At 47.8% G+C, this 11,630-nt stretch overlaps 1 protein-coding gene across 1 annotated transcript; it reads left to right on the forward strand.

Annotated features, from left to right (window-relative positions):
• Positions 1 to 1,411: 1,411 nt before the first annotated feature.
• LOC126299158 (MAPK-interacting and spindle-stabilizing protein-like) lies at positions 1,412 to 7,023 on the forward strand. Its single transcript, XM_049990923.1, has 2 exons — positions 1,412 to 2,057; positions 6,137 to 7,023. The coding sequence occupies exons 1-2, from the start codon at positions 1,796 to 1,798 to the stop codon at positions 6,655 to 6,657; spliced, it is 783 nt and encodes a 260-aa protein (XP_049846880.1). The 5' UTR covers positions 1,412 to 1,795; the 3' UTR covers positions 6,658 to 7,023.
• The last annotated feature ends 4,607 nt before the right edge of the window (positions 7,024 to 11,630 follow it).

The raw sequence follows: 11,630 nt of genomic DNA on the forward strand, positions 1-11,630 counted from the left end.
AGTTCTAAGTTCTAGGGGACTGATGACCACAGATGTTACGTCCCATAGTGCTCAGAGCCACTTGAACCATTTTGAAGCAGTATCTGTATTTGACAGAGTCTGTGTACTTCAATGTAATAACCGCTGACGACTGGTAGCCATATTAAATCACGCAATCTATTCGAAAATGCGAATATGGTACTGGAACAGCTATACGATTTACTGGAGATACATGGAAATTTATGGTGCATCTGGACTCGATCCTAGATTTTCCATTTCTCCCGAGCGGTCACCTTAATCACCTTGGCAATCTGAGCATGCTTCCAGAACTGACCCATATCTCCATATGAGCCAGTGTCTACTTCTCACAATGCTAGCACAATTATGTGATTTGTGCACAGGGAGAGACTTATTTATTGTTCGTGTCAGGCTGCCTTGGCTTTGGCATGAAAGGGACATTGCATAGAATAGACAGACACTGTCAAATACTGACACTGCACTAATGTATTTCAGGCCAAAGCCAAGGCAAACTGAAGAGAAAAATAAGTAAATGTTTTCCTGTACAGAAATCGCATAGTTGTGCTAGACTATGAAAAGCAAACACTTCAACATATGGAGATTTAGGTCAGTCCTGGAAGCGTGCTCAGATAGCCTAAGTTGACAGTCGTCCTTTGGATGTGGAGCGGTGCGGGATGCGCCGGACGCTCCGTGTCGCGTTTCGGCGCTAGTGCTGAGTGTCATAGTTACGTTCCTGACATTCGATGGCTCTTTCGTATCGGAAAGACACGATCAAGCTGCAATTTGATGCAACGTACTCCACACCCGAGGCCCACGAAGTAGAGAGAATTTTACGAGACATGATACATGTTGATCCGAAAGAGCTGCTGGGTATCAACTTGTCTATCGTCTCCAGAGTCGTATATCTTAAGTTCACTGACCATGAGGCCTGTGCCAAACTTCTCAGACGCTCGACGGTAGGTTGCAGATTCTGCTACTCTGACGAAAACGTGGGTGTGGTAACATTTGACTGTACTGTATTGGGAACACAAAATGTGCGCGTGCTTGAGCTACCATTTGAATTTCCGGCGGATTTAGTGACCATTGCTCTTCAACCCAACGGCACGGTCCTCGGCCATACGCCTGAATAATGGAGGACCTTCGAAACTTACGCTTTCCTTAAGGGGGTGCTACAGGCCCGTATTGAACTGCAATGCCATATACATTCGTATCTCACAATCGCTGGTTACCGGGCGATAATTATTTACGACGGTCATGTGGTGTCACCGCCAGACACCACACTCGCTAGGTGGTAGCCTTTAAATCGGCCGCGGTCCGTTAGTATACGTCGGACCCGCGTGTCGCCACTATCAGTGATTGCAGACCGAGCGCCGCCACACGGCAGGTCTAGAGAGACTTCCTATCACTCACCCAGTTGTACAGCCGACTTTGCTAGCGATGGTTCACTGACAAATTACGCTCTCATTTGCCGAGACGATAGTCAGCATAGCCTTCAGCTACGTTATTTGCTACGACCTAGCAAGGCGCCATGATCAGTTTCTATTGATATTGTAAATTAGGTACCGTCACGAGCGATGTCCATCATTAATGCATTAAAGTTAAGTATTCCACCAACTACGTCCGTTTTTCTCAATTCTAATTCCCTTGTCATTTTCCAGACTTCACGCCAGCCTGCGTGAGCTACAACGCGTGCATTTCGGCCTCCTTTAATAACCTTGTGTTGGCTCTCGTGCCAACCACAACATTGGCGACGAGAGTAAAAGTGTTCTTATTTAAATTGCCCTGATTTACTTGTGTAATGGCTTCGCCACAATCTCCAGATGTACTGTCCGAATTTTATCGCTTACAGAATCAGCAAATGCAGGCCTTACTGGATGCCCTTGGACAGCTCCTCCAGGGTCAACGTGCGATGAAAAACGATGCGACAGCAGCCGCTTCACCGCTAACGCAGCCGCAACACGCTGTTGCACCCACTTTTCGACCTTTTGATGCTGCACTGGAAAGCTGGACGGAGTGGTCCCACCAATTTGGATTCCATTTCGCCGCCTACAGAATTCAAGGTAACGAGCGGCAGCCTTTTTTGTTGTCCTCAGTAGGCGTGACCATGTACCGTGTGATAGTCAAATTATTTCCCCGACGCGACGTAGCAACTCTGTCCTACGGAGTAGTTTTGTTGCATTAGATGCATATTTCAAAGAATCAGTCAATGTAGTTGCCAAACGATATACCTTCTTTCGTACGAAACGTACGGCAGGTCAGACTAATCGGAGTGGGTTGCAACCTTGCAACCTTGCAAGGCCTTACTAGGGATTGTGTTTTTGAGTGTCAATGTGGACTCCCTTATTCAGATACTATGGTACGTGATGCAATTGCACAGAACGTTTCTGATGTTCGTATAAGGGAACAGATTTTGAAACTAGTCAATCCCTCCCTTCAACAAGTGATGGACATATTGGATCGGCAGGACACACTTGACTTTGCTCAGGAATCATTTGAAACTTCGCCAGCAGTGTGTAAGGTTACCCGGCCCGCCGGACGAGCTGCACGGAACAGTAAACAGTCCTCGCGAACGGCCGCGCCGCTGCCGCCAGGCTCTCAGCCACGTGTGCCGCGCCGGCAATTTAATGCAGTGATAAAATCATGCCCGCGATGTGTTACTAAACATTCGTGTGAGACTTGCCCGGCACGCCAAGCTATTTGCTTTTATTGTAATAAAAAAGGACATGTTCAGAGTGTTTGCCAGAAAAAGCCCAAATCGGAAGCTCAAAACCGATCCAGGCCCTTTGCTTCGCGCCGGAATCGTAATCGAACCTAGGATCCTTAGGCTCGCGAAACTTCGCCCATGGAAATTCATGTAGTTCATTCCACTCCGCGCAGTGCCACTCTCTCTCACAGTGACTGTGATCGTCCCAAAAATAGTGTGCGTCGACATCGCCGGAACTCCCGTCAAGTCGCAAGTGATTATGTACCAGTGTCAGTTCACGTTGCACGAGACAGTCGCTCTTGTCGTCAGCAGGTCAATAAACTTTTTGTAGACTTGGACATTAACGGCAAAGTGATACCATTCCAGCTCGATACCGGAACTGCAGTTTCACTGATCAATCAAGATACTTACAAACCGCTGGGCACACCTCCGTTGCGTGCCGGACATGTTAATTAGCTATTCACGTCAAGAGATCCCTGTGTTAGGGCAGTGCAGCCTTCTTGCAACATACAAAGGACAAACAAAACTTGTCATTTTACGTCCTTCGTTCTTCTTCTGCAGTGAACTTGTTTGGTTTCGATTTATTTCAGCTGTTTAACTTGTCTATAGTAAATCAGGTCCTCTCAGTGAACCAGACTGTGCCTTCAGACAGTGTTTCTCGTCTATGTGAAGAATTTGCAGACATTTTTGCACCGGGCCTCGGTTGAGCTAAGAACTATAAGGCACATTTGGAACTGAAAGTAAACGCGCAACCGAAATTTTTCAGAGCGCGCAATGTTCCCCACGCATTGCGTGATGAGGTCGCAAAAACATTACACGATTTGGAATCACAAGGTGTAATTGAACGTGGGCAGGCTTCTCTCTGGGCATCACCCTTAGTAATTTTGCCAAAACCTTCCGGAAAGTTCAGACTTCTTGTGGACTTCAAGGCAACAGTGAATCCACAACTAGTGACTGCAACTTTCCCTTTACTCCGCACGGAAGATCTTTTTGACACAACGTGCCCGGGTAAATATTTTTCGAAGTTGGACCTCGCAGATGCGTACTTGCAAATACCGGTGGGCAAAGAATCCCAGCGCGTTTTGGTGGTTAACACGCATCTTGGGTTGTATCAATTCAAACGACTGCCATTCGGGTGTGCATCCGCCCCTGCATTGTTTCAGCAATATCTACAAACTGTTTGTGCGTCGGTCCCTACTGCAGCAAATTATCGGGACGATATTGTGATCTCTGGAAAGACGGAAGAAGAACATTTGGCCAATCTCAGAACATTATTTCAGGTCTTGCGACAAAATGGTCTTCACTTGCGGGAGGACAAATGTGTGTTTTTTGCTCGTGACTTGCCATACCTGGGACATGTACTCAATGCCCAGGGCATACATCATAGGCCCGAGCACCTCCGTGCCATACAAGACTTGCCTTCGCCGCAGAATTTGAAGCAGCTACAGAGTGTGCAGGGAAAAATAAATTACCCTCACCGATATGTTCCACGCGCCTCTTCCATTTCAGCTCCACTTCATCGCTTACGCCGTAAAGGTGTTCCGTTCGTCTGGACGACGGAATGCGAACGCGCCTTTCGCCAGTTGAAATCGGCGTTGCTTTCCAATACTTGCCTTATGCCATTCGATCCCCAGAAGCCCCTCTTGTTGATGGTGGATGCATCGGATTTCGGGATCGGTGCTGTGCTTGCGCACAAAGATGGATCGCACGATCGCACGATCGCCCTATTGCCTTTGCGTCCAAATTGCTCTCGTCTGCGCAAAGAAATTATTCACAGATCGAGAAAGAAGCATTGGCTCTCGTATTTGGTGTTACAAAGTTTCATGATTTCTTGTATGGTCGTCACTTTACCATAATCACAGACCACAAACCTTTGACATCGCTTTTTTCATCCGACCATGCCTGTACCTCCACGTACAGCGCAGAAATTCATTCGCTGGTCTATTTTCCTCTCGCAGTACCGCTGCGATATCTTGTATCGGTCCACTGCTAAGCACGGAAACGCCGATACGTTGTCCCGCTTGCCTGTTGCTGAGGATAGGGCATTCGATTCCTCCGAACTTGCTTGACATGTTCATTGATGCGGAAACCGATGACGTGGTCGAATCGTTTCCAATTGATTTTCGTCGTGTAGCTACAGCCACAGTTGCCGACCCTGTCCTTGCTACCGTCCTGCGTTTTGTTGCTAAGCAATGGCCCTTCTCAAAGTTACGGATCGGGGACCCGTTGGTTCGCCGATTTTTTGCTTACAAGGAGAGACTTTTTGTACGACGTGGTGTTTTGCTGTTGCGTTCTGATAATGATCAGTCCAGGGTGGTGGTACCACGTTCGTTACAGTCCTCTGTCTTACAGCTTCTCCACCAAGGACATTGGGGTATAGTGAGAACGAAACAACGTGCTCGACAGCACTGTACCTGGTTCAGAATCGATGCCGCGATTACGAATATGTGTTCTTCTTGCATGGTGTGTGCCGAACAACAATCAGCACCACCGCGGAAATTCTTTGGATGGCCAAAAGTCACTTCCCCTTGGCAACGCTTACACATCGATTTTGCTGGTCCATTCTGGAATGCACGATGGTTGGTTGTGGTAGATTCATTCATTAATTTTCCTTTTGTTGTCCGGATGTCTTCCACGAAATCTGCCACCATCCAAGCGTTATCTGCTCTCTTTTGCATTGAAGGTCTTCCACAGACTATTGTTTCCGACAATGGCCCACAATTCATGTCTGCAGAATTTGTCATTCTGCAAGGCCAATGGTATTCAACATCTGACGTCCGCGCCGTTTTCGCCACACCAAACGATGCCGCTGAACGATTGGTCAGGGCTTTCAAGTCACAGATGTTGAAGTTGAAAGAGTCGCATTCTCGGGAGGACGCGTTATTGCTCTTTTTGTCCTCGTATCGCTCTCGGCCCCGAGATGGTCGCTCGCCGGCAGAGTTGCTCCACGGTCGCCCTCACCGAACCTTGATGTCTTTGCTACATCCGCCGCATCAGGTTCCTGTACAGCGGCAGACACCTGCTTTTTTGCCCGCATTTCGTGGTCGTGCGGTAGCGTTCCCGCTTCCCACGGCCGCGTTCCTGGGTTCGATTCCCGGCGGGTCAGCAGATTTTCTCTGCCTCGTGATGGCTGGGTGTTGTGTGATGTCCTTAGGTTAGTTAGGTTTAAGTAGTTCTAAGTTCTAGGGGACTGATGACCATAGCTGTTAAGTCCCATAGTGCTCAGAGCCATTTGAACCACCAGCTTTTGCTCCAGGCGACGTTGTCTACTATCGCCACTACCGAGGTTCACGGCGTTGGCTCGAAGGGCGCATTCTTCGCTGCCTCGGCAGCGCTATGTATCTGGTTTTGGGGCCTCTGGTGAGGTGCGTCGGCATCTCAATCAGCCGCGCCTCTGTCGTCGCACGGGATCTGACGCTCGCCGTCTGCTTTCAGCGACGGTGCCGTCCGGTCAGCGCCCTGGGGATCCATCTACTGTCTCGCCTCAGCCCCAGGTGTTACCGACGCTGCCTTCCATTTTGCCCCATGGCGACGCGCCGCCACCGCCGCCTATTCTCCCACCGGCGACGCCTGCAGTGGACGCTTCGCTGCAACCGCCGGGCGCCTCCCTGGGTCACGCGCCACCGATCGCTTCCCGTGACCAGTTGTCCTCCGACATGGAATTCTTGCCCGCTCCGGACTGTACGTCGTCTTCGCCCGTCGGGTGCCCCGGCCCGATGGAGGTCGACCCTTCGGCCCCTCCTGTCTCTCTGCGGGCGCATACACCGCATGTTGGCGTGCACTCTGGAGCAGGTTTTCAGGCGTTTCCTAGCTCCCCGCGGTCCGAATGGCAGGGTGCGGGTGGCACAGCCTCGCCTGTTGTTAGGCTCTCCACCTCGTCGCATACGTCAACATGCGTTCCTCTCCATGGCGGGCGGAAGCCTTATGCCACAACCGTACGCCGATTTGCGGAGTAGGAATGTGGTGTCACCGCCAGACACCACACTTGCGAGGTGGTAGCCTTTAAATCGGCCGCGGTCCGGTAGTATACGTCGGACCGGCGTGTCGCCACAATCAGTGATTGCAGACCGAGCGCCGCCACACGGAAGGTCTAGAGAGACTTCCTAGCACTCGCCCCAGTTGTACAGCCGAATTTGCTAGCGATGGTTCACTGACTAAATACGCTCTCATTTGCCGAGACGATAATTAGCATAGCCTTCAGCTACGTTATTTGCTACGACCTAGCAAGGCGCCATTATCAGTTACTATTGATATTGTGAACTATGTACCGTCAAAACCGACGTTCATCATTAATGGATTAAAGTTAAGTATTCCACCAGCTACGTCCGTTGTTTCTAAATTCTAATTTCCTTGTCTTGTTCCAGACCTTACGCCAGCCTGCGTGAGCTAAATCGGGGGTCTTTCGGCCTCCTCTAGTAACACGGTGTTGGCTCTCCTGCCAACCACAAAAGGTCAGCCGAGGACCTGCTCGGATGTGGACTGGTAGGCCTACAACGCCGTACCGTGCAGACGCCCTCAGATGATCAAATTCGACCGTCGATAGCGACCTCTATGCCGATTACGTATGTTTTGGCGGCGAGACGGGAGACGCCAGCTGTCTATGACGACCCGTCTATGTTGATGTAAGCCTTGGAGGCCCCTGCAACAGTTCCAGGGAAGCCTCCAGCGTCTTCTAGCGCCGATGCCTCTATTGCCCTCTCGTCGAGCCCAGGCGGAACGCACGCACCGCTGCAACGACAAGACGACGTTGCACTGGATGTTGAATAACAGGATGCCGCATTCGCCCCCTGCCCTGCGCTGGACACAGAGGTAAGACAGTATAAACAGAAATCGCCGAAGCTCCATAAGAAACGGCGCATAACGACCGAGGCAGTGCAACTGCTCGAGGAAGCTATGGTGGATGATGAGGTGCGGCAGCCGACGCACCGAGCCGACAAGGCCGATCCTAACGTAGCAGACTGTCCGACGTCTTCCCAGATAACGCCGGAACCGCCCACTGTGGGGATGCGAGAGATGACCGAACCCCCCCCCCCTTCCCAGTGGATCCTCTCACGACTACGTCTGCCTCTCGACGTCCAGGGTTATGGACCTCCCTGGAAGACTGGGCGCAGGACCATAACGATACACCGATGCCGTTCATCGAGTCTACGTTGACGGCGACAGACGCCTAGACCGGGATGACCTACACCCGCCACTTCCTTCGCTCTGAAGACACCCCACACAGCGAGCACTGCTCACCTGTAATAAGGACAGCCCCCACGACTTGATAAAACAGGCATACCTCCTCGCCACGATCAATATCAACGGCTTTTGCTCTCAAAACCCGTATGCTGCAAGATACATTACGAGTTGCGGATCTGGATGTTGTTTTTCTTCAAGAAGTCCGAACAACACTTTATCTCAATATCTACGGATATGACGCCTACGCCATGCCTTCAGCTGTAGATTGAGGAGGGACAGCTATTCAGCTCAGGGAGAGATGTGGAGCTAGTAGCAGTGAACTGGGGTTAAGTCCCGGCACACTCGCTCGCCTCTGCATCTTTTACAATGATAAAGCGCATGTTTCTCCTCCTCATCCGTATTTCCTTTTGTGAAGAAATTTATTTTGAACAAAATTAAAAATTAGAAGCAAGTGGAACTACTGCAGCTGATCTCTTTTAAACAAAACTGATTTTAGTAATTTATTTCATTACCTTGGATGTAGCTGTACTTAGAAAATCGAGTAACCTTTATAAGCTCTTTCTTCATATGGCTCAGTTATTTTACGGTTTAGTATGCTAAAGAAATCAATTCTGCAGCAGTTACTTTGCTTTGTGCGATGTTGTTGTTGTTGTCTTCAGTCCTGAGACTGCTTTGATGCAGCTCTCCATGCTACTCTATCCTGTGCAAGCTTCATCTCCCAGTACCTACTGCAACCTACATCCTTCTGAATCTGCTTAGTGTATTCATCTCTTGGTCTCCCTCTACGATTTTTACCTTCCACGCTGCCCTCCAATGCTAAATTTGGGATCCCTTGGTGCCTCAAAACATGTCCTACCAACCGATCTCTTCTTCTAGTCAAGTTGTGCCACAAATTTCTCTTCTCCCCAATCCTATTCAATACCTCCTCATTAGTTACGTGATCTATCCACCTTATCTTCAGTATTCTTCTGTATCACCACATTTCGAAAGCTTCTATTCTCTTCTTGTCCAAACTAGTTATCGTCCATGTTTCACTTCCATACATGGCTACACTCCAAACAAATACTTTCAGAAACGACTTCCTGATACATAAATCTATATTCGATGTTAAGAAATTTCTCTTCTTCAGAAACGCTTTCCTTGCCATTGCCAGTCTCCATTTTATATCCTCTCTACTTCAACCATCATCAGTTATTTTGCTCCCCAAATAGCAAAACTCCTTTACTACTTTAAGTGTCTCATTTCCTAATCTAATTCCCTCAGCATCACCCAACTTAATTCAACTACATTCCATGATCCTCGTTTTGCTTTTGTTGATGTTTATCTTATATCCTCCTTTCAAGACGCTGTCCATTCCGTTCAACTGCTCTTCCAGGTCCTTTGCTGTCTCTGACAGAATTACAATGTCATCGCCGAACCTCAAAGTTTTTACTTCTTCTCCATGAATTTTAATACCCACTCCGAATTTTTCTTTTGTTTCCTTTACTGCTTGCTCAATATACAGACTGAATAACATCGGTGAGAGGCTACAACTCTGTCTCACTCCTTTCCCAACCACTGCTTCCCTTTCATGCCCATCGACTCTTATGACTGCCATCTGGTTTCTGTACAAATTGTAAATAGCCTTTCGCTCCCTGTATTTTACCCCTGCCACCTTCAGAATTTGAAAGAGAGTATTCCAGTCAACATTGTCAAAAGCTTTCTCTAAGTCTACAAATGCTACAAACGTAGGTTTTCCTTTCCTTAATCTTTCTTCTAAGATAAGTCGTAAGGTCGGTATTGCCTCACGTGTTCCAACATTTCTACGGAATCCAAACTGATCCTCCCCGAGGTCTGCATCTACCAGTTTTTCCATTCGTCTGTAGAGAATTCGCGTTAGTATTTTGCAGCTGTGACTTATTAAACTGATAGTTCGGTAATTTTCACATCTGTCAGCACCTGCTTTCTTTGGGATTGGAATTATTATATTCTTCTTGAAGTCTGAGGGTATTTCGCCTGTTTCACACATCTTGCTCACCAGCTGCTAGAGTTTTGTCATGAATGGCTCTCCCTAGGCCGTCAGTATTTCTAATGGAATGTTGTCTACTCCGTGGGCCTTGTTTCGACTCAGGTCTTTCAGTGCTCTGTCAAACTCTTCATGCAGTATCACATCTCCCATTTCGTCTTCATCTACATCCTCTTCCATTTCCATAATATTGTCCTCAAGTACATCGCCCTTGTATAAACCTTCTATATACACCTTCCACCTTTCTGCCTTCCCTTCTTTGCTTAGAACTGGGTTGCCATCTGAGCTCTTGATATTCATACACGTGGTTCTCTTCTCTCCAAAGGTCTCTTTAATTTTCCTGTAGGCAGTATCTATCTTACCCCTAGTGAGATAAGCTTCTACATCCTTACATTTGTCCTCTAGCCATCCCTGCTTAGCCATTTTGCACTTCCTGTCGATCTCATATTTGAGACGTTTGTATTCCTTTTTGCCTGCTTCATTTACTGCATTTTTATGTTTTCTCCTTTCATCAATTAAATTCAATATTTCTTCTGTTACCCAAGGATTTCTAGCAGCCCTCGTCTTTTTACCAACTTTATCCTCTGCTGCCTTCACTACTTCATCCCTCAGAGCTACCCATTCTTCTTCTACTGTGTTTCTTTCCCCTATTCCTGTCAATTGTTACCTTATGCTCTCCCTGAAACTCTGTACAACCTTTGGTTCTTCCAGTTTATAAAGGTCCCATCTTCCTAAATTCCCACCTTTTTGCAGTGTCTTCAGTTTTAATCTACAGGTCATAACCAATAGATTGTGGTCTGAGTCCACATGTGCCCCTGGAAATGTCTTACAACTTAAAACCTGGTTCCTAAATCTCTGTCTTACCATTATATAATCTTTCTGATACCTTTTAGTATCTCCAGGGTTCTTCCACGTATACAACCTTCTTTCATGATTCTTAAACCAAGTGTTAGCTATGATTAAGTTGTGCTCTGTACGAAATTCTACTAGGCGGCTTCCTCTTTCATTTCTTAGCCCCAATCCATATTCACCTACTGTTTCCTTCTCTCCCTTTTCCTACACTCGAATTCGTCACCCATGACTATTAAATTTCTATATCTATCTTGGCCACAATAATGCGTTCACTATGCTGTTTGTAGTAGCTTACCCGCATTCCTATTTTCCTATTCATTATTAAACCTACTCCTGCATTACCCCTATTTGATTTTGTGTTTATAACCCTGTAGTCACCTGACCAGAAGTCTTGTTCCTCCTGCCACCGAACTTCACTAATTCCCACTATATCTAACTTTAACCTATCCATTTCCCTTTTTAAATTTTCTAATCTACCTGCCCGATTAATGGATCTGACATTCCACGCTCCGATCCGTAGAACGCCAGTTTTCTTTCTCCTGATAACGACATCCTCTTGAGTAGTCCCCGCCCGGAGATCCGAATGGGGGACTATTTTACCTCCGGAATATTTTACCCAAGAGGACGCCATCATTTAATCATACAGTAAAGCTGCATGTCCTCGGGAAAAATTACGGGTGTAGTTTCCCCTTGCTTTCATCCGTTCGCAGTACCAGCACAGCAAGGCCGTTTTGGTTAATGTTGCAAGGCCATATCAGTCAATCATCCAGACTGTTGCCCCTGCAACTGCTGAAAAGGCTGCTGCCCCTCTTCAGGAACCACACGTTTGTCTGGCCTCTCAACAGATACCCCTCCGTTGTGGTTGCACCTACGGTACGGCCATCTGTATCG

The sequence above is a fragment of the Schistocerca gregaria genome, chromosome X (assembly GCF_023897955.1).
Source record: "Schistocerca gregaria isolate iqSchGreg1 chromosome X, iqSchGreg1.2, whole genome shotgun sequence".
Classification (NCBI taxonomy): domain Eukaryota; kingdom Metazoa; phylum Arthropoda; class Insecta; order Orthoptera; family Acrididae; genus Schistocerca; species Schistocerca gregaria.

Bases quoted from the DNA above. Each gene is read 5' to 3' on its own strand.
- LOC126299158 (XM_049990923.1), top strand. From the start codon at position 1,796: ATGGCTTCGCCACAATCTCCAGATGTACTGTCCGAATTTTATCGCTTA. The intron at 2,058-6,136 runs GTAACGAGCGGC...GTCTGCTTTCAG, and splicing joins CGCCGCCTACAGAATTCAAG to CGACGGTGCCGTCCGGTCAG.